General features: G+C 40.5%; 1 protein-coding gene across 1 annotated transcript in view; it reads left to right on the top strand.

Moving 5' to 3' along the window:
• The first annotated feature begins 4,393 nt into the window (after positions 1-4,393).
• The window catches only part of SMC3 (structural maintenance of chromosomes 3), a 30,083-nt gene continuing 11,248 nt past the window's right edge, over positions 4,394-23,228 (top strand). Inside the window, exons 1-18 of the mRNA XM_079976070.1 lie at positions 4,394-4,548; positions 7,831-7,906; positions 8,411-8,449; positions 9,014-9,081; positions 9,588-9,659; positions 9,749-9,828; positions 11,729-11,807; positions 13,058-13,175; positions 14,401-14,576; positions 14,694-14,774; positions 15,568-15,732; positions 16,505-16,626; positions 17,585-17,798; positions 19,764-19,867; positions 20,916-21,015; positions 21,918-22,078; positions 22,334-22,475; positions 23,036-23,186. Of these exons, the coding sequence (XP_079832196.1) occupies positions 4,534-4,548; positions 7,831-7,906; positions 8,411-8,449; positions 9,014-9,081; positions 9,588-9,659; positions 9,749-9,828; positions 11,729-11,807; positions 13,058-13,175; positions 14,401-14,576; positions 14,694-14,774; positions 15,568-15,732; positions 16,505-16,626; positions 17,585-17,798; positions 19,764-19,867; positions 20,916-21,015; positions 21,918-22,078; positions 22,334-22,475; positions 23,036-23,186 (1,963 nt within the window). The 5' untranslated portion in view covers positions 4,394-4,533. The remainder of the gene's footprint in view (positions 4,549-7,830; positions 7,907-8,410; positions 8,450-9,013; positions 9,082-9,587; positions 9,660-9,748; positions 9,829-11,728; positions 11,808-13,057; positions 13,176-14,400; positions 14,577-14,693; positions 14,775-15,567; positions 15,733-16,504; positions 16,627-17,584; positions 17,799-19,763; positions 19,868-20,915; positions 21,016-21,917; positions 22,079-22,333; positions 22,476-23,035; positions 23,187-23,228) is intronic.

The following is a 23,228-nucleotide window of genomic DNA, read 5'->3' as shown; positions in this document are numbered from 1 at the left end:
TCCTTTCATTTCATAGAATTGCAGAGTTGGAAGGGATCCCAAGGATCATCTAGTCCAACGCCCTGCAATACAGGAATCTCAACTAAAGCATCAATGACAGATGGCCATCCAACCTCTTCTTTAAAACCTCTAAGGGAGTCTACAACCTCCCAAGGGAATCCGTTCCACTGTTGAACAGTTCTTACTGTCAGGTGTGCGTGCAGGAGCCAGGCCCTGTGACCAATAGGACTCTGCAGGACTGGGGCCTTCCTAAGTTTGTTCTGGAGAGGCAAGGCGCAGCCTCACAGGTGAGGCCGATCGGTAACTCACAGCACCTGGTGGCAAGAGCCGGGAAGGTATATAAGGTCAGCATTTTCCCTTCGGCTCTTTGCCACAGCAACATGTTCCCTGCCTTCCTGTGTTTGGCTCCTTGACTCCTTGCTTCTTGATCCTCGGACCCCTGATTTCGTGACTCCTTGCTTCTTGACCCTCAGACCCTTGGCTTCTTGACTCCCAGCTCTCTGACCCTCGGACTCTTGGCTTTTTGACTCCTGGCTTCTGGACTCGCATTCCTGCTCCCACCCCACCATCTTGCCCCCGGCCGGGACTTTGATCACCCGTGAACCGGACTGTGACACTTACTGTCAGAAAGTTCTTTCTGATGGTTAGTAGGAATCTCCTTTCTTGTAAATTGGAGCCATTAGTTCAGGTCCTAGCCTCTGGAGCAGGAGAAAACAAGCTTGCTCCATCTTCCATGTGGCAACCCCTGGGATATTTTAAGATGGCTATCACATCTCCTTTCAGCCTCCTTTTTACAGGCTAAACATACCCAACACCCTCAACTGTTCCCCATAGGCTTGGTTCCAGACCCTTGATCATCTTGGTCCTCCTCTTCACATGTTCCAGCTTGTCAATATCCTCCTTAAATTGTGAGATCCAGAATGGAGCACAGTATTCCAGGTGTATTCTGACCAAGGCAGAACAGAGCAGGACTATTATTTCCCTTGATCTGGACACTACTACTGTTAATGCAGCCTGAATAGCTTTAGCTTTTTTTTACTTCTGCATCACATTGTTATGCTTGGGGTCTACTAAGACCACTAGATGTTTTCATATGCGCTACTGGCAGTTCAGGGGTTTTTTTGTACTGACACTTCTACCATGTCTTAGTCACCTTGTCTCTAAATGAAAAAGCTCCAAATGCTGTAACCTTTCCTATTGACTAATCTTGATACGGAGGAGTAGATATTGACTAATAGAAGAGGTACTGATAACAATTTACAATGCAAGGCTGTGAGATGGAGAGTTGAAACACATAGACATTCTTTAAGTGTAGGAAAGCATGATTTCGTTAGTTACTGAGGAAACTTCCTAACCATGAGTGGTTGGGACACCAACTCCTCTGCCCCGTCTCTTTAATTTGGACCTTTAGAATAAAGAACAAGTTCAAAGTGTGATTTCACCCCCACCACACCCCCAGAATTGAGATGATAGGGGGAGGCTTCAAACAGTTGACTTACTACTTGTCATGCAACTATTAAAGGCAAAGGAGCCTACGGAATTCTAGAATGCCTGCCAACAACAAATCTCCCAAGAAAAGGTCAAGTATATGTGCAGCTTAATAGCGCTTCATTTAATTAAAGGGTTTTATGGATTTACTGATTTTAATTGGCTATTGTGCATGTGCTTTAAGAATTCTTACCCACACTGAGCTTTTGGGTTTGGATGGGATTAAAACCTAAATAAGTACCCTTACTGGCAGTGTTCTCAGCATAAACTATTCCTTCAGGTGTTACAGGTGTTGTTGTTATTATTGCTATTAGAAGAGTGCTAAGAGCACTTTGTGATGTTGGAATGCTAATGATAAAGAAAAGTAATTGGCCAATATCTACTGCTCACAGCAGAGAGACAGGAACCAGGCAATTATGTTCTGAACAGATTTGTTTTAATAGGAAAAGGGCTAGTTGCAAAAATTCTATTATACATACAAATTGATTTTGATAATAATTACACTTCTAAAATGAGATGCTGTCAAGGTGAAAATCCCATTTCCTCTGGTAAATTTTCTTCCCACTGTTGTTACATGTCGTGCCTAAAATTGCTATAATTTACAGAAAGTAGAAATAACAATTTTCTCTTTATTCCTTCAGATTATTTTGTGGCCTTTATAGCACTCAATCAGCATGTTATTTTTCGTATAGTACTTGCAAGCGGTTGGCCTCAGTTTTCCATATTTCATATGGGAAAGACTAATAGAATCCTGTGAAAATTCATAGATGTGGTCTTTGTAAATGCTTCCATGGTACCCATTCCCCACTCACATGCCAAGCAAAGTCACTCAGAGAGAGTTCCCTGCTGGTGGTAGCCTGTGGAAAGGGAAGATGCAAAGCTGGGATGGCACAAGAGCCACTGGATTCTGAGCAAGCCATGCTGGCATCATGTGGCAGCAGTGGACTTGGGAGCTGCCACAGCGAAGAGCTTTTTCCCCTGCCTCCCTTCTTCTGCCATGGTATGGGATGGGAGCCTCTTCACTCCATTAAGTCCCACACTGCTAGCCAGGAGTTTGGACTGCAGCCTAAGCATTGATAAGAGGTAAGAGATAAGCAGCAGGGACTACAGAAATGACTACAAAAGAATTGTTAAATTTATAATCCCTTATATTAATATTTGATAGTAAAAGAATAAAGTAACTTTCCTTTTACTCTTTTTTCATTTACAAACTTAAACAGAAAAATAAAATGGAAAGAAAGAATTCATGATAGATCTAGGAGAATGCCAATTTATATTGATTAGGGGTGACAGGAAACAGATAAGCAGAGTATTGCAAGTATTTTCTATTAGACATCCATTGGGTATATGTTACCCAAGAAACTAACCCATAGCAAAAACACTCACACTACCCTTCATATATGGCAATATTTATGTCATTTCCAAAATAAATATTATCTCCATGAATGAAAAATGAAATGATGTTTCTGCAAGTGCTATAATATAACATGTGTGGCTATGGTTATTCCTTGGTGGACTTTGGGGTTTCACATTTCAGCAGTGCCTGGTTTGACACCAAAATTCAGCGGCCCCCCAACCTCTCTACATCATAGTTGTGGTGCCCCCTGTGGTGCGACTGAACCAATCACCCTAAATCTGCCTCTGCTTGGAGATTGGAGTTGTCAACTTTTTGGGGCCAGTGGGCACATTTGGAGTTTTTCCAAAGTGTCATGGACACCTATCATAAAATAGTTTCTGTGGCATAATTCAAAATGGCTGCATTTGGGTGTGTGAGTGTGGAACAGCATAACACAAAATGATATAATAATAATAATAATAATTTATTATTTATACCCTGCCCATCTGGCTGGGTTTCCCCAGCCACTCTGGGCGGCTTCCAACTGAATATTAAAAACAGTACAGCATCAGACATTAAAAACTTCCCTAAGGAGGGCTGCCTTCAGCCAGGGCTTCCCTGGCTCAGTCAACAGAAAAAAGCACCTACATCAGTCACCATCACACTCAGAAGTTCTTTGCACCACTGTGGGAGTCCAATCCTGGCAATCAAATGTGGCATGTTTGGGAGAGGAGTGGGGGAGTTCAGTTTTGGGGAGAGTCCAAGCAACTGCAGACAGAAGCTGCACCCGAAGAGCTTGTGAATTGTGAAATTTTGAGGTGATATTTTGTAAGGGACCTATAGGTTGCACATACTGCAAGCTTTTTGGGGTGGTTTACATGTTGCTGCATACACGTGCAAAAGAACTACAGCTCGCGTGGGTCCTTCAGGGGCCACAATGCGCTTGGTTGCTTTTAAAAAGGCGGTGCTTACGACATAAGCAATGTTACATGCATTGTAAGAACCTACAACAAAATGTTGCAGCGTGGAGTGCTCCTGTGCAGGGAACTATCTCTCCATCCTCTTTCTCTATGAGGGTCCATTCCTCTCTTCACCCGCAAATTCTCTGCTCCCCGCCCTCAACAACCAGCCATCATTTAGAACCGGGCTGTTTCGGGTTTGCCTCTTTCGTTACCGCCTCCTGTACTTCTTTCTGTACTTCTGCAGCCACCAGGAGGATTCCCAAGAATGCTGACACTTCCCTCTTGTCCGGGTGGGGGATTTGGCACTCGGAGAACGACCCCCGCCCCGCCTTCACTACAATGACGAGCGCCCTCTAGCTAGCGCTCCCTCTTCGCTCCAGTGGCCCTCCTGTTTGGCGCTCTCCTCCCGTTCCCATTGGCTGTCCTCGCCTTGGCGCCCAACACAAGTTCATGTCGGGCTGAACCAATTCCTACGAGCTGGGGGGAGGAAACGCTTTATTAGCTGGCGGGCCTACTTCACCGAGTCCTGAATGCGACGCGAAAACCGCAGGTAGAACAGTGCCTTCAAGACGTGGGAAGGGACGGGCGCCTTCCGCTGCCTCTTCGTGCTTTCCTTTCCCAACCCTCCTATTTCCAGAGACTAAGTGGTACGTTCCGCGGCGAACGGGATCCGGGAGGCTTCGCCGCCATTTTGTCCGTGGTCTGTGAGCGGGGCGGGCTCAGCGCTGAGGAGAGGCCGCCGCCAGCATGTATATCAAACAGGTAAACGGAGTGATGGGGCCTCTTTTTTGTGATGAGGTGGCTCCGCTGTTGCAGGGGAGGGCGGCTTCATTAAAGTATCTGAGGGGGGGAGGGCGACGCTGGCTACGATATTTCGCTGGGGGGGGGGAGATCTGGTTTGGGGAGGGAGAAGAGGGGCTTCGGCTCGAGGGGGGCTGCGGCGGCTTTTTGCTCGGGAGGTTTTTTTCTCCTCACGGGATGATTCCATAGATGGAGGGAGGGGGGCGGCCGAGGCTGTCATCTCCGAAAGGGCCTTTCTGGCGGATCCCACTTTCGAATGAGGGGGGGGGTCCTCTTTCTCAGACTGGAGGGGGGAAGGAGGTGGTTTCGCCCATGGCCTGCGTACTGCAGTGCATGGCGGGGAGAGATGTAAACACTGGGAAGTCCTGGGGCCCATCTGGAGCGGACGTTCAGAATACCATATTGGTAGCGGTGTGTCATTGCAGGGGTAGACTTTCCTCTTCAGAATCCGGAAGGATCCAGTTAAAAGGCAGGATTATGTGAATGCTAGAAAATATTTTTTTGTTTTTTTTTAAAGTATGTATTCCCTTCTCAGGCCTCTGAGTTTGTTAAAGGAAGCCCCCTGCCTTGTGCTTAAAAGCTATGGTCTCACCAACATTAGTAGGTGAGGGGGGCAAACCTGGATTGCAACACATCAGATTGCAGGTGGGCTTGCATGGTTGGACAGTTCCCCCTCCACCATAGAAGAAAGGCCCCATGCACGTAGTTGTGCATCTTTCTCAGGGAGAGTTCGCCTTTGGCGGTGAAGTCAAACCATTGGAAGGTTGCAGCACCTGCTGTGGCTGTAGAGACCAATAGGGGAGAGACATGTTTTGTTGCAGCTAGGGCAGATGAAGGCATCCGGTTTTAGTGCTGCAGATGCACCATGGCATTTCTTCTCTTGGTGCTGTCATTCCTCCTATGGTTATTGCTGTGGATGCACAACCAGATTGTCTTGTCTCCAGGCACTGCAGTTGTCTGCAAAGGACATCCCACATGGTGGGGTTGATGTTGCCAGCCTTCATGTAATGTTTGCAGACATCAAACATGGAGCTGGTCTGCCAATCGGCTGATGCTGGAAGCCAGCTACCCGTAGAGCACATCCTTGGGGATCCTGCCATCTTCCATTCTGTGGACATGACCAAGCCAACATAGATGTTGCTGAGACAAAGTTCAAATGTGCTGGGAATGTGGGCTTGGGAGAGCACATTCTTTGTTTGAAACTGTCCTGCCATGTGATGCCCAAAATCCTCCTAATGCCGCACATGTGGAAGGCATTGAGGCATTGCTCCTGACAGTTGTACATAGGACAGCTCTCTGCCTGCCTGTTATGAAAAGCTGCATCTCCCAAGGACACTTTGAGTCTCTGATTTGCATTCTCCTTGGCGCTAAGACAGATAAAAACGTAATAATCTCTAACTGGTTTAAAAACCTAGCCAAAGCTCAACTTTTAACTTTACCTTCAGCCCACTCTTCAGCTTATCAGCTAAACATTGCAACTGAAACTTGAAACTTACACTTTAGCTGAAAGCTAAACCTGCAATATTGAATTTAAAGATGACTTCCCACTTTCTCAATCTGCACTATGTGGAACTACTCTTGCGAACTGTGGAGTTTTGTTTTTTGTTTTTGCATTTTATTTACCCTTGACTTATTCTAGCTAGGTGTTCATGGTTTCTTTCAAACCACAAGGTGGGTGCACACAACACAATGCTAGCACATCAAGAAAAAGCAGGGGTAGCTCATTCATGTTAAACCATAGTTTAAAAAAAATAGGGTTTAACATCATGTGCAAATGTGGCCATGCATCACTGTCAAAAACCAGCACAAAAAGAGATTCAAGTTCAGCTTACAACTCTTTGTCTAATTTTCAAAGGACATGGACATTTTATACCCTATTGTGCAGTTTCTTCAGATTTCTTATCTGTATTTGAACTGTATTTTGAATATTAAGTTTTCTGGATGCTATCCACTGATCTTCTTTCCTATATATGGGTTCCTTTTCTCCCCACTAGCCCTGGATAATTTTCATTTTTTTAAATGAACAGACAGTTTATACGGGCAAGTTTTTCTCTTGTGTGCAAGCTGCAATGAGTCCTGAGGTGTATGCTCAGACTGACACATTTACCACACTCGAAGGCGCTTGTTAGGTTTTTCTCTAGTATTCACTCTTCGATGACTAGCAAGGAGGGATATGTAAGAAAAATATTTCCCACACTGTAGGCATATGCACTCTTTTTGTCCAGAGTGGGTTGCCTGGTGACTTTCAAGATGAAACCCCTGAGTATGTCATTTCCCACAATCTGGATGTTCATAAGGTTTCTCTCCTGTGTGGACTTGTGCATTCTTAGGTGTGAGTCCTGAGTAAGGTATTTCACACACATCAAACATTGATAGGCTTTCTCTTCTGTGTGGATTCTCTTAAGTGCTGCAAAATTTGGCTGTCAAGCAAAACTTTCCCCACATTCCAAGCACACTTCACTCCTGTGTGGCTTCTTTGCAGGCTGAACTCATGTACTTAAATTACTGAGTTGGGTGTGAAATCTTTTTTGAAATTATTGTATTAGCAGAGTTGCAAACATTATATACCGGTATATGATGCTAGCTGTTTAGTAATTAGTGGCATTGTTTCATGTTTACATGTCACACTGGCAAGATCTGGCTTTTTAGAGAGTTTATTGATTTAATATGATTTGACTAAATGTAAAAAAGTAAAAGCTACTGTTAAATTTGTGTCTTAATCACCTATAGAATTTGGGTTGAAGAGCCAAAAGTGAGAGGGCCGGTGCATTGTAAAGGGTATGATTTGATGCAGCAAAACCAGGTTTTATTTTCTGCGTATCTTTGATGAGTTGTTGATTTGGGGCAACTTTATAGGATTGTAATAATTAGGAACTGTATAAATATTATTATTATTATTATTAATTAATATTAACAAAGTTTTCTCGATGATATACAAAGTTTGTAAAAACAAAACCAAACCTGGAGAGATGATACAATGTAATTTTTTAGGGCATTAGATGTTGCTGCTGCTGCTGTTCCAGCTGCTCATCCACTAATGCTTCCTAGTGACTATATAGTCCTTCCCCAAGTATGCTTCCTGCTAATTCTCAAATAACTTGCAGCTTAGAAAGTACAACAATGAATATTGTACCTTTGAAAAATATTACTCTCTTTTAAAACATGTAGTTATAAAGCTGCAGATGATAGCAAATAATGATGGTATTGTTGGCCACTTTAAAAACTTGCACTTGTTTATTTTAGGTGATCATCCAGGGGTTCCGAAGCTACCGAGATCAGACTATAGTAGATCCCTTCAGTTCAAAGCATAATGTCATTGGTAAGTTTTTCTAGGACAATGACTATAATATTAAATGTGTATCGTTTAAGTGAGCCTCTTCATGGAGGTGATAGAAATATTATTTATTCTTCATAGTGAGGTGGTTGCTATTCCTTGAGTGTATATATAGTTTTTCCCTGAAGGGCTTGAAGGTTTCTGCAGACAAATGAATTGGTCTCCTCCTTCTCTCTCTCCCATACAGAGTGACTGGCTGTTGCTGGCATTCAAATGAGAAGGGGCAATTATACAGGACAAACACATGTTAAAGAGTCTTTCTCACTCTGCTGAGCTGCAGAGTTTATAACACACAATGGAGTCCCATGGGGATGGGTCAGGTGGCAGTTCGGCCAACCTTATAATTTATTGTCATTGATCTTCCACTCTTTACATACATTTGTCTATCAGTTTTACAGCTAGTCTATAATCCTCAATTTAGAAACATTTAGTTACTGAAAATACACAATTTAACTTGACCCTTATGTGTAACTTACTTTTTCTTTTTAGTGGGCAGAAATGGTTCTGGAAAAAGCAACTTTTTCTATGGTAAGTGAAAGCTTATGTATAATTATCTAAAATGTCATCTCCAACTCCTTCCATATCCCTATGTTCCTTGCCTGAGAAGTGCATTGCTTGGGGAACATTAATTGCAAGGCAGATGAGTTTCTTTTAATCGCCTTTTCTTGCAACCTCCTTCACTCTGGCTATGGGTTTCACTTGCTGAGTGGGTGGCATGTTTAGTGGTTGATATCCATGGCCGGATGCTGGCTAATGCCTGGCAGTGGACCTAGTGGAGTGTCCACTAGTGGAGTGTGTGTTTTGGGGGGAGAGGGTAGATGAAAGCAGGAAATTGTGTCTCTCAAAGCGTTATTATTATTATTATTTAGTTGGTCATTGTGGGGCAGGCATCTGGGTTCTGCTTCAGACTGAAGTAATTGAAAAATTCCTGAAGAGATCTTTGCTTTAACATTTGTCCAAGCTTTGCAACACATTGAATGCAACCTATGCTGTTCTTTATAAGAGATTCATAAAAACTGTTGATTGATAGTTTTGAATACTTCTGAACAGAATCCTAAAAATTAACATCTTACTTTATTTTCTTCATTATAGCAATTCAGTTTGTTCTCAGTGATGAATTCAGTCATCTTCGTCCTGAGCAGAGGTTGGCTTTGTTGCATGTAAGTGAAGATAACAGTTACATGTGAGCATGCTATTGTTGTAAAATAGTTAGCTGGAATAATGGTGCATGTTACTTGCATTTGTTGAAATGATAAGTAGGTGATGCTATTATTTATACTTTTGGGGTTTAACTTTGATCAGCTGTCTTGGGTACTCTTTGAGGGGAAAGATGGAATAAAAATCCCTCAATAAACAGTAGGCATTCCACTGTTTGGAAAAGGTTTACTTGCTTAGAGATGCAGATGTACACTTAAAACAAGAGGCCTTGAACATGCTCAGACAGATCCCCCCCCCTCCCGAGAATCTGAAGTTAGCTTAGTTTCATACTTAAATTCATTAGTGGTTTCCCACCAAAAGGCTTCATTAGAGCAGTCTAATTTAGAAAACAAATGAAAAAAAGTTGTTACAAAGCTATTAAATCACTGAAAAATGGGCATGGCATGGGGAAGATTGTAAAACAAAGTACACACTTTAAAATGTGGATTAATATGATGATCTTTCTTAGGAAGGCACAGGTCCTCGTGTTATTTCTGCTTTTGTGGAAATCATCTTTGACAACTCAGACAACAGGTTACCAGTAAGTTAAAAATAGTGTACATCAGCTTGTTTTCTTTAGTTTATATTAAGAGGCATAGTTTGCAATCTCTGCCCTTCTGTTTTATTAAGATTGATAAAGAAGAAGTATCTCTTCGCAGAGTCATTGGCGCTAAAAAGGACCAATATTTCCTAGACAAGAAAATGGTGACGTAAGCGCAGTTCCTTTTTTCTTTTAAACCAAATCTGGATTAAATGTACACCATAACAGGTTTTTTTTGGGGGGTGTTTTATTGTTAAACTTGACACTCATTTTTAAAATCATGTATGTAAGTCAACTAGAGACGTTTTATATTTAGTTGACAAATGAATAGGAGGAATCCAGGATGAATGACAAGTATGTGATGCTTGCTTGCTCATAGCTGGGTCCTCTTCTGATGCCTGCAAGTTCATTTTGGAACCTAGAAAATCTCAAGTCTTCAGTTTTTCTGAAAAACAGTTTTGATTACTGTTTCAGTCTTCATGTTTGTTTGTGGGGGAAGGGGCTTGAAATATTGTAGGTGGAATTCAGCGGTGTGCTCTTCCAGTCTTTGCGTCTCTCCAAGACGTTGCAGAAAGTTGCACCTTGCCTGCACACCCGTCACTTGCTGTTCTGGGGGTGTTATTCCATATTGGGGAGAGAGGTTTGGAATAGACAGTCCAACTCTGGCATTTGCACCAAGCACAGTAAAGCTTTGTTAGATTTGTATCTGCCGTCATCCACCTTTAAACAAACACTCCACGTGGAAGTACGCATTAGAATAAATCACAGGCATTTATTTTTGCAAATAAGTGAATGTGTAACTCACAGAGTTTCCAGCAAACAAGTATTCATCTTCTGGCAGTAAAATAAAGAAGAAAAAAGGTTCCAAATTGCTACCTTGCATTTGGCAAGACACAAACTATTTAAAGGAAAAGTTCTTGGTTTGCTTACAAAAAGGATCCTGCAGTCTTTGGGTTAGCAAATATGTCCCACAGAGGACCTTACGATCTTCAAACAAAAACATCTTGGAGGTCCCGGGCCACAGAGAGGTTAGGCTGGCCTCAACCAGAGCCAGGGCTTTTTCGGCTGTGACTCCAATCTGGTGGAACGCTCTGTCACAAGAGACTAGGGCCCTGCGGGACTTGACATTTTCTGCAGGGCCTGCAAGACAGAGCTGTTCCACCAGGCCTTTGGCCAGGGCACAGCCTGACCCCCTCCTTTGGCAAGCCTTACAGAACTCTAGCCCAATGGTTGCCATTAATCTGATTTGAATTGATTTAATAATGAAATGATTTTAGAATGTTGTATCATTTTAATGTTGTTAGCCGCTCTGACTGGGCGGGATATGAATAAAATTTTATTATTAATATTATTAAATGCATGTGCTAAAGAGTACATGCCATGTGCTAGGGAGTACATACCAGGGATTCAGTTCTGAGTGATCATGAGTTTTGCACTGCTAGTCAGCTTTCCCAGCTTGCCTGGAACAGTTTCTTGAAAATGATCCCAAGGCAGGTGTTTTAAATAATTGGTTTAACTTTATGCTGGAGTCTTTTGCATTAAAAAAGAATTGTCTTCACCTATGATGGTCATGTCTGAAAGTTAATGCCTATTGGAAACAGTAAGAGAAAAAATACGGAAGGTCAGGGCACCAAGTATTTCATACTCCTGTTGGAGGTATTCATTTGTCTAAATAAGAATCCATGCAAACCTAAACAGCACCTAAGTTGGTGCTCCCAACAAGTATATCACCTAAATTGGTGATATACTTATTGGCAGCAGCAAAATTAAACCTAGAATATATTTGAAGGACAAGGAAGAGCTTGTGCCAATGAATTGCAAAAGTTTGGTGCCAAGAATTGGGAAAAGGGGGGTAATGATATTTCAGTAGCAAGTATTCTGTCATCTGTGTTCGACCTGTTACTTCCTGTATAGAAGGAGGACTGAGCAGCAAGCACTTAAATGAAACAGAAGAAATTTTCATGTCTTAGTCTAATGGAAGCAGGCCAATTGTTATTTTTGTCTTGTATTATTTAGCTCATTCTAAACTGATCCATTGAAATCTTTACTGTTTGAAAACTTGCTTCCAGGAAAAATGATGTGATGAACCTTCTTGAAAGTGCTGGATTTTCTCGCAGCAACCCCTACTATATTGTCAAGCAAGGAAAGGTATGATGATTACTATCCTTTGAATGAAGAACAATAGTAACTTTAATGTGAAAAATAAGTAGTTCTAAAATAAGTAGGCATATTATTTTACATTCTATTTTAATTGATGTATATTTCCTTAATCATTGGATGTGTTCATAATAATTTGAAAAATCCCATGATATGTGACTGTAGCTGTCTGGTTAAAGGTAAAGGTAAAGGTAACCCTGCCCGTACGGGCCAGTCTTGACAGACTCTGGGGTTGTGCGCCCATCTCACTCAAGAGGCCAGGGGCCAGCGCTGTCCGGAGACACTTCCGGGTCACGTGGCCAGCGTGACATCGCTGCTCTGGCGAGCCAGAGCCGCACACGGAAACGCCGTTTACCTTCCCGTGTAAGCGGTCCCTATTTATCTACTTGCACCCGGAGGTGCTTTCGAACTGCTAGGTTGGCAGGCGCTGGGACCGAGCAGCGGGAGCGCACCCCGCCGCAGGGATTCGAACCGCCGACGTTTCGATCGGCAAGTCCTAGGCGCTGAGGCTTTAACCCACAGCGCCACCTGCGTCCCTCAGCTGTCTGGTTAGCATGCTTCAATTACTGTAGCTGTCTGGTTAGCATGCTTCAATTCTTGTGGTTTTCTTTCTGTCAGTTACATTTTTATGGTGCTGGAGTGTAGCAGTAGCATAATGATAGTGACAATTTAAACTGAATATTTGAGCAGTGATAAATTAATTATACCGAATTATTTTTTCCTAAAGAGTCTCCTATACAGTTATATTTTCAGATGAGAAAATTGCATATAACTTTGTATGCTCAGATAGACCTGACAGTATCAGTTTTAGGCATATAGATGGGTTGAGTTTTCACCAAACATTTGTTAACACTAGTTACAAAATGTACAAGTCTTTTCCTGACTCTAGCACAGGGGTAGTCAACCTTTTTATACCTACCGCCCACTAATGCTTGATGGAAGGAGGATTCAGCTTGTGCCATAGAACCCCCTACCACTCAGCTAGAATCCTGAAACGCCCACTAGCGGGCGGTAGGGACTAGTTTGACAACCCCTGCTCTAGCACATAAATGCTTAGTATTGTGTTGACAGGGACATCTGCTCATCATTGCTAATGCTGCTGCAGCAGTGTCATTGGAGATTTTGTTGCAAGAATTTTTCGTCTAAAAAAACATTTATGAAAAACTTTATAGTTACTTGTTGCTTTTTCAAACTGTGTCCAAAATGTTACCTTATTCTTACTCTTTTTCTTTTTCTTTTAGATCAACCAGATGGCCACAGCTCCTGACTCTCAGAGATTAAAACTGTTAAGAGAAGTAGCTGGCACTAGGGTATATGATGAACGTAAAGAAGAGAGTATCTCCTTAATGAAAGAAACAGGTAAAAATTATCCTTCAGTAGCATTTCAAAATATTTTCATGTCATGTTACTTTGATATATTTAGTGTATTTTCTGGCTTGCTGAGAATGCACTGAAACAGTGGATATGAAACAAGGAGCTAAGACACAATATGGAAATGATTGTTATGGTGTAGAATTCTATGATGCATCCATTATGGTCCAACTGCATATCTGCATGTTTCTACCAGGGTTGTGCATATTTAACCCCATAAAGCAGGGGGAAGGAAGCCTGAGCCCAGGGGCCAAATACAGCCTATCAGGCCTCTGAGGAACCTTTTGAGGCTAACACCCCGTCTCCTCAGGCCACACACCCCACCAGCTCTACTGTATGCCCACCTTGAATGTTTTTGCTTACCTGAAGTGTGTCCTTGAACTCTGAGAATGACTCTTGCTTGTCCAGATGGAGGAGAAAGGAGTGCGTTTGTAAAATTAGCATAGCTGTCAACTTTTCCCTTGTCTTGCGAGGAATCCTATTCGGAATAAGGGAATTTCCCTTTAAAAAAGGGAAACGTTGACAGCTATGAACTAGTGTACTGTAAAATGGTAAAATTCACAGTCATTGCTCCACCCACTTTTCCCTCTTGGCTCTCCCACCACTAGCATGTAGCCCCCAGATTGTTGTCCAGAAGGGTTTGTGGTTCTTGGCTTGGCTAGAAAAAGGGTTACCTGCCATAAATCAGTCATGTTGATTCGTTGTTCAAGGTGCACGTGACTTGGCTAAATCCAGCTACTCTCCCAAAGAGCTTACTGGAGTTATTGGTGATTTTTCCTGAGAGAGCAGTGTACTGAATCAGACTGGGAACTGCACATTTATCCCTAGTTGCGGTGTAGGTGTTTGCTACCTGCCTTCATGTTATGAGGAGTCTCTTTCAATTAATCTCTTTATTTTTCCTTTAAATTAAATCATTAATGATGCTGTATGTGGTTAACTCTGCTTTATCATTTGGTTATTTTGAACAATAGAAAATATGAATAATTGATTTTGAGATTTAATACAAATAATGAAATCATAGGCAACTTTTTATCATAACCATTGAAAATACAAGCTATTATGCTTAGTGGATTTCCCCCAGATAGGACATGTTGTTTAAAAGAGCATTTCTGCCATGTAGTTGGTTTTGTTGTTCTGTTTAATGACAGATTCCTGATACTTATTGTCTGCACTAACTTAGTCTTATAAACTCTTTCTTAAATCATTTTTAAAGAGGGGAAAAGGGAGAAAATAAATGAGCTGTTGAAATATATAGAAGAGCGATTACATACTTTGGAAGAGGAGAAAGAAGAGCTTGCTCAATATCAAAAGTGGGATAAAATGAGAAGAGCACTGGAGTACACCATTTATAATCAGGAACTTAATGAAACCAGGGCTAAACTTGATGAGGTAAGCCGTTTTAAAACTATTTATTATTCTTTTCGTTACCAGCGTTTGTTTTTCAACATACGTTTTAAAAAATATAGTTATGTTGTGCATGTTAACCCACAACTGATGTTTTTTCAGCTTTCTGCCAAAAGGGAAACAAGTGGAGAAAAATCAAGGCAATTAAGAGATGCACAGCAGGATGCTCGAGATAAAATGGAGGTGAGATCTTCATTGTTCTGATCAGAACTTCTTTGAAGTCTCTCAGCCCCACTCACCTCACAGAGTGTTTGTTGTGGGGGAGGAAGGGAAAGGAGATTGTTAGCCGCTTTGAGACTCCTTAAAGGGAGTGAAAGGCGGGATATCAAATCCAAACTCTTCTTCTTCTTGATCTAAATAACTGTTTTTAAACAAATATTATTTTTTATTTGTGTAGCCAAAGCCATTACAAAAAACAAACTGCATAAATACCTTTAATGTGAAAAACAATAAAAAAATTACACAGTTTAAATAATTATTAAAACAAGGCATTCTGTCAGATAAGAGTTTGCTCCCCTGAAGAATTTAACTTTTCATCCCCACAAACTTTTCTCCTTAAAATTGCCGTTCTAAAGGCAGAACAGGTCATTTTTTCAGAAGTGTAGGAGGACCTGCTCACTTATAAAAGTTAATCAAATGCTCAGTAGATCTCTCAACTGGGAGATTTAAATCTTTGCACAAGACTGCTCTTAAGTCCTCATAGATTGGGCACATGAGTCAGTAGTTGCTTCTGTTTTACAGTTGCCTTAATCCATAGTAACAAGCAACAGACACTGGATGGGGTGTGAAAAATACAGAATTGCATGTTTTCATCCATATGATGCATTGTTGATAGAGAGTGCATTTGGAGACATGTCACACTATATGTGCATCTCCCTGGCTAGACCTATCATTATGTAATGAGAATTGTTTTCGTTTTAAAACTATGTAACTTGTTGTACTTTTCCAATCTTCTGTTGATGTGTTGTGTTTGTAGGAAATTGAACGGCAGGTCCGAGAACTTAAAACCAAGATTTCGGCTATGAAGGAAGAGAAGGAGCAGCTCAGTGCCGAAAGACAGGAACAGATTAAACAGAGGACCAAACTAGAGCTTAAAACGAAAGACTTGCAAGATGAGCTGGCTGGAAATAGTGAACAACGGGTAAGGGCTAGAGGCTAGTTGTAGTACATGTCAAGGTGTATTTTATTTTGTCTTTTGGGACTCTCTCATTAGAATGTAAAAACTGCAGGACAAATAATTCTTCGGTTTTATAAAAGGACAGTTGGGTACGATGACAGTTGTTCTCTGTTATCTGGTTATCTAGACTGCCATAGTGAAAAAAGAGCACCTGTTTTTCTAATTAAAACACAGCAAGGTTATTCTTTTTCTCTATTTGGATCAAAACTGGTTTGGGGGGCGGTAACACATTAAAGTACAATATTTCATAAGAAACAACAGAGTAGATATGGATTATGGCTAACTTTATTTATATACCACTTTCCAAGCCAGTGCTGGGTGTACCATGGATGCAGAGTAAACAGAAGTCTGTACATAGTCTACGGTTGGTACATATTGAGAAAATCTATAAGAGCAGCCAATTTCAGATTTAAACTATATCAAGCTTTCGTGCTGTCTGTATAAATTCCTTATTGAAGTTCTTATTTAATAGCATTCCACGAGAAGATCTTGTTCACAGATTACTGTTCTTGTTAAAGGCAGTAGTCTATGATAGCTTATTGCTAAGTAGCTCTATTAAAAATTGGGGATGCGCAGATGCTGCTTTGAAGTTTGGTAAGCTGTAAACTGGACCAAAGCTTTTCTGAACATATAATTTCTAGTGCATTTATAGCTACTGATTTTTTCACACCCAAAAACATTCTGATAAACCACTTCCCTTACTTATTGTTGACCTTCATATTGTCTGTTTTTCCAGAAAAGACTCTTGAAAGAGAGGCAGAAACTTCTTGAGAAAATTGAAGAAAAACAGAAAGAGCTAGCAGAAACAGAACCAAAGTTCAATAGTGTAAAAGAAAAAGAGGAACGAGGAATTGCCAGGTCTGTGTGCTGATTAGCAGTGGTATGAAAGGGAAATATTTAGCATGTGCAATGAGGAATACTTCTGCATATACAAGCTCTTATTTTGTGAAGGAATTGGAAAGGTTCTAGTATAGATCATGCGATGAGCAAGAAAATAATTTGGAATACATTTGGCGTGGTTAACTCTGTTAGAGCATGGTGCTGATAATGCCAGGTTTGCAGGTTCAATCCCCATATGGGACAGCTGCATATTCCAGCATTGCAGGGGGTTGACTATATGATTCTCAGGGTCCCTACCAACTCTATGATTCTGTAATCTTTGAACTTCCCTGTAAGAGAGAGAAGACACATACTAGTAGAATGGATGGAGCTGTCCTCTGTAAGAGGTAGTGGCACAGGATTGAGTAGAAGAGCTTAGTGTTTTCCTTCTGCCACTTGAAAACAAAATGTTTTCTGTCAACAGATAGAGGCTTGGGATTTTTATGTTTGAAAGTGCTGACCAATCTGAGCCTAACAGTGCAGTCCTAGAGATGTCTGCTCAGAAGTAAATCCTATTGCATTCCCGAGTAAATGTGTTTATGGTTGGAGTTAGAGAGCTTGATAAAATTCCAAAATAATAATAATAATAGGTATTTGAGCAAAACACAGAATAAAATAAAGGAAATATTATATATCTTATCTCACTATCAAAAAAAATTCAAAGCTCTCTCTCTCTCTGCTTTTTGAGACCTGTTGAAATAGAAGATGATTGAGCAGAAAGTGATAAAACAAGTTTAAAAGAGAAGCAATTGTTAAATAACAAAATTGAAAGAAAAGAACACAAGTGTTTCTTGAAATGACTTCTTTCAGTTCCCTGCTACAGTTTAATTCAAATTTGATGTGTCATGTTAAATATGAAGAATATGCTTCTCTGTTAGGTTTATAGCATTATAATTTCATTTTAAAAGGTTTCAGTTATATTTTTCTCTTCCAACAGACTGGCACAGGCCACCCAGGAAAGAACAGATCTTTATGCAAAGCAAGGTCGAGGAAGTCAGTTTACATCAAAAGAAGAGAGAGATAAATGGATTAAAAAAGAACTGAAATCCTTAGATCAAGCCATCAATGACAAGAAACGGCAGATTGCTGCTATACATAAAGATTTAGAAGACACAGAGGCTAACAAAGAGAAGAATCTGGAGCAGTATAGTGTAAGGATTTGAGTTTGGTGGTACAGAAATATTTGAATCAGGGTAAATTATAAGTAGTGTATATAATCAGGGTTTCTGTATGTTGGGTGTGGCTTCATACGCGTTGGGTTGTGTTCACCCCCATGCTGGCACAGTGAAAATTCCTTGCCCCCTCCCGCCCGTAAATACTCTTGAGGTTCAGGGAACCCTTGAGAAACATCTGGAATGTGAGAAGGAGGAATTGGGAGACGCTCTTGTGGTGTTACCCTACAAAGGAGGGTGGAATAAAAATACTGATCTTTCAACTAAAAGAAGACAAATTCAGCACGTGGAAAGAGTTCATATTTGTTGCTGCAGCATAAATCTAGAGGCCCCAGTAGATATCTCCGAAAAGCTGGAACCCCAAACAAAGAGTGCAGAAAACTTTTATAGTATTATAGAAAAGAGTGCATTTATGACAGAAGCTTAAGCCATCCTAATTGGCTAACTCTACACATGCTCAAGACATGCTCCTACGTACTGTGCAATACCATAGTTCTAAGCAAAGAAAATAAATTTACTATTGACTCATACAAATGTTGCATTCTATGCTGCCAACCCTTCTGCTGTCTGTTACATGAAGCCTAATTTGGGTAAGAAGAATGTACTGCTTCTCTTCTTAGAAAATCTACCAAGGTTAGCTTGCTTTTCTCTGCTTTGGAAGCTGATAAGAGAGACACTGCTTGTTAGCAAAAAGACAAAAATGCAGCTTCTATTCACAGATGGGGGTTGCAGGGAAAATTAGCAAGCTGTCCAAGCTTCAAGGCCAAGACACCACTGAATTCCTTGCAAAATAAGCAGGCAGGAGAGAGATGGCTATATTTCCAGTACATTTCCAATACAGGACAGTTGTGGTTGTGGCTGTGGCTGTGATAACGTGTTTAAGCAGCCTCAGCACTTAGCAAGCTGAGGTCACTTGTGTACAGTATCAGAGATGTGTTCTGTGACAGAGAGTGTGAGCATAGGTGTGCTTGCTATGGGTTCTGACATACGTCCTAGGCCATAGCATCCATCTGGGTCCCTAGGAATTGGAGGGGAGGAGGCATACCACTGGTGACTAATCAAAGGCATCTCAAAAAAAGAGACCTTTGACACGATCTGGTCTCCCTTTTCCTCTTTTATTGAAGAAGAGCAGCATAGTTTAATGCCACCACCATCACAGAGGTGTCTGTGGAGGGGATATGTTGATAGAAAATGTATTGTAACTTTCGAATACATTTTGGGGGGGGGGAGTGAGTGGTGAGGAGGAGGAAGAAGAAATGGCAAGTTCTCCTTGTGTGAGCTACCTTGTGTGAACTCCCTGTTGGATGTAACCCATTATCTTGAAAGTTCCTTGATTTTGTTTTTAAAAACTGGAGGTGTAATTATGGTATAATTAAGTAAGCTAAAAGTTCAACTCTATATTTTGTCATCCTGTTTTCTGAATATTTTTAGAAGACATGCAGTGTGAGTTTGGAACTTTACTGGCCAATTCTGCCTCATGTAAACTACCAACCCCTTAACCTGGTCTCTCATGTTTCCATGCATAGGACATGTTGAATGGGGGGGGGGCATTGCAGAGCAAAGATTGTGCAGGTTGGACCTGGGCTCATTAAATGTGCAGATCTAAAATGGATCTGGAGTATGTGGGGCCAGTACAATATAAAGAGCATACTCCATTTCACTTCGCTGTTCGCATGGGCTTGAGCCGTGAATGAAAACCTTCCAAGCAATTGTCAAATATGACTGTTCCATCTTTGTAGTCAAATATACCCTATGCTGAAAGTAGCCAAAAATCTAAATTGCTCAGTTGTAGCTTTAGTTTCTTAGCAATGTTCTCTACAAACTATAAATAGGATCTTTTATTTTATTCTGAACATAATTCTGCTGCTTAAGGGAACAAAATGTATTGGAGTCAATTAAAATCATGAGATGCTGAATTTTAAAATATCTCCTTTTATGCATTAGAAACTGGATCAGGATCTTAATGAAGTGAAAGCTCGTGTTGAAGAACTGGACAGAAAATACTATGAAGTGAAGAACAAAAAAGATGAACTACAGAGTGAGAGAAAGTTAGTATTTTTTTTTTAAGGGTTGAGCTAACCTATGTTGTGTGAATATGTACAGTGATGTATATAAATATTGATTACTCAGACATTAATAAATACAGTTTCATTGTTTAACTATTATCAGTATAGGGTACAATCTATTGGGGGCCCTCACACTCAGGATAGGGCTTTTGTTCCAATAGAGATGTTTGTAATAAAAAAGGAGGAAACACTGTTATTACTGATGACTCCTTCAGTACCCGTTCCACCTTCGACATTGTTCTCTCAACTTTCTGGAGCTGGTTTTAGCACGTTACTGGGAGTTGCAGAAGGGAAAAGGGACTGAAAAAAATCACTCATCCTCTAATGTTAGTGCACACAACTTATGAATTAATATAGGCACTGTTATACTCCAGCCCATGGAGTTGACTCATAAAATCTGTGTTGAGATAGAAAACAATTATGGAGTGGAATATAGCTTCCTGGGAATCTGAGCTTTCATATTTTCCAGAGATTTTAGCCATGATAGTTCTGGAGAAATGTTTGAGAATGTGTAAGCACGGTTTTACTATCTGAGGGAACCTCATTCATGGATTCTAGCAATTAGGGCCTGGTTTTTAATTCTGTTTAATTCCAGGTTCCTACATATGATGATGTTCTCCAACTTTCCCTTGCACTTCTTTTAGTACTCCAGCTATTTCAAAAATATTCTAAATTTTCCAAAATGTGAAACCTGGAGGCAGGGGGCTTGCATGAAATACTGTCTATCTAATTTTTTGTTCTCCAATCTTGGTGGCAAGGATTTTTGCTGTGTTAGAAAAAAGGAGTGATATTTTAAGAGATATATGACATATTGTCTCTTCTTGTTAGGGATAATAAATCAGTTTGAGGAGCTATACACTGTAGAAGAGATTTAACAAAAGAGTTAATAGTGTTAAAAAATGCTCGCGGAAAGCTTTAGATTAGGACAAGGTTATTAAAAACCTTGTAATACCACTACCCTGATCTGGTATTTTATTCTGTTTTTCCTTGAAGATACATTTTGTAATATGGAAGTGTACTATTTTTTCAGTTACTTGTGGAGAGAAGAGAATGCAGAACAGCAAGCTCTTGCTGCAAAACGGGAAGACTTGGAAAAGAAACAGCAGCTTCTTAGAGCAGCAACAGGAAAGGTGAGAGTCATAGCATGCTGTCATAATTATGATAGAGATTTTCAGTAACTAATATAGTTCTTTTTCCTTCTGAAGAATTTTGTGGGGAACGGTCAGGCCAAAAGTAAAAATCAAAACTGTCTAAAGACAAATTCATTTGTATTAAAACAAGTATTTATGACTTACCAAGTCACAAATACATACCAAACTGTGTTTTTTTAAATTAGCTTCTGTGGTCACCAATCACTTGCATAAGTGCATACAGTTGCCCTATACCTAAACTTCAGTAGCTATGTATATTAACTTGTCTGAACAAATAATGGATTCAGTGCTGTATGCATTATAATGATCATTGCATAACTTTGTCCTGTTGGTATAAAACTGATGATAACTAAAAGTGGAGGAAATCCTTAAAGAGAGAGAGAGAAATAGTGATGGGGTTTGTCAGGCCTGGTCGTTGTCCTCTTCAGATCACCACACAAACACTTCTTGTTCTTTTATAAAACTTTTTATTGCATATTAACAAAACAATCTTATAAACGGTTCTTAAATATTATTCCTCAGAGTCACTTCTTTCAGATACCTTCTGAGCTCTGCTTCTCCATGACCAGCCACTCTCAAAATGGCGAAGGCGCCCTTCCCTTTGTTTTCCCGCTCTTTTTTCTAACCTCCTGGCTAGAGCTGGCCTGTATCTCCCCTCCTCCGAATCTGAGCTAGAACTGAACCCTTGCCTTTCCTGGGAACAGCCAGTCCCTCCCTGTTGTTCCTCCTGTTCTCTTCTATTAGATTCACTGCTCCCCTCCCCCCCTGGGGGAATGCTTTCTCCCTCTGAGAAACTGGAAACTTCTAACTCTTCCCTGACAGGGTTTACACTATTTCCACAAAGTATAGGAAGCTCAAGTAATTCTGCTTTATTATGACAGGCTATTCTAAATGGCATTGACAGCATAAACAAAGTCTTGGAGCATTTCCGTCGCAAAGGCATTAACCAACATGTTCAGAATGGCTATCATGGAATAGTAATGAATAACTTTGAGTGTGAGCCTGCTTTCTACACCTGTGTTGAAGTTACTGCAGGAAACAGGTATAGTTCTGATTACTAGGCTTTTTTCCTGTAGAATGTTCATTGTGAACATATTAACTTTAAACCATTGTCTGCTAGCACTTAAAATGGTGAATTGGGCTTTTTTCTAATAAATATTAGTGCATAAAACGTTTTTATTCCATAGGATTTTTTTCTTGGTAGTGCTTGATGGCATGTAGGAGGGGAGACAATGCAGTTTTAATTTAAGATAAAACATTCATTCATTCAACTCCGTTCTCTCTCTTTTCATGTTAGGCTTTTTTATCATATTGTAGATTCGGATGAAGTTAGTACTAAGATATTAATGGAGTTCAATAAAATGAATCTGCCTGGAGAAGTAACTTTTCTGCCTCTGAACAAGCTGGATGTTAGAGATACTGCATACCCTGAAACCAATGTGAGTCTGTCGTCATCGTCTTCTTTAAATAGCAAATTGTCCTGGCCTACATACTTGTAATCGTTTCAGTGCTATTCTGGCCACAAATACAGTGGTACCTCGGGTTAAGTACTTAATTCGTTCCGGAGGTCCATACTTAACCTGAAACTGTTCTTAACCTTAAGCACCACTTTAGCTATTGGGGCCTCCTGCTGCCGCCGCGCCGCCAAAGCCTGATTTCTGTTCTTATCCTGAAGCACTATTTCTGGCTTAGTGGAGTGTGTAACCTGAATCGTATGTAGCCCGAGGTATCACTGTAAAATGATAGCAAAGGTGGATGCAACCTGTATTTCATATGTCCCTGCATGTTGCTGTTCTAAATGTCTTTTAGCCAGGTTATTTTCCTTTAATTTAAGGGAATCCTTGTGTGATTTACTTACATTCTAGATTATTATAGTCTACATTTCAATTATTTGTATTTTTGGTACCAGGTTGGCTTTTTTATAGTATACATTTTGTACCTGAAAATAAATGCACTACTCTTGTACTTCTTTTTAACTGTTTAATATTCTTGCTTTCAGGATGCTATTCCTATGATCAGTAAACTAAGATACAATCCAAGATTTGATAAAGCCTTCAAGCATGTTTTTGGAAAGACTCTTATTTGTCGTAGTATGGAAGTGTCTACCCAGCTGGCCAGAGCTTTTACTATGGATTGTATTACTCTGGAAGGTATGACTTAGGTTCAATTTTATTTGCAAAGGAAAGGGATTT

Source organism: Podarcis cretensis, assembly GCF_951804945.1.
Source record: "Podarcis cretensis genome assembly, chromosome: 5".
In the NCBI taxonomy this organism is placed as follows: Eukaryota; Metazoa; Chordata; class Lepidosauria; order Squamata; family Lacertidae; genus Podarcis; species Podarcis cretensis.
This window is presented reverse-complemented; position numbering and strand designations above follow the sequence as displayed.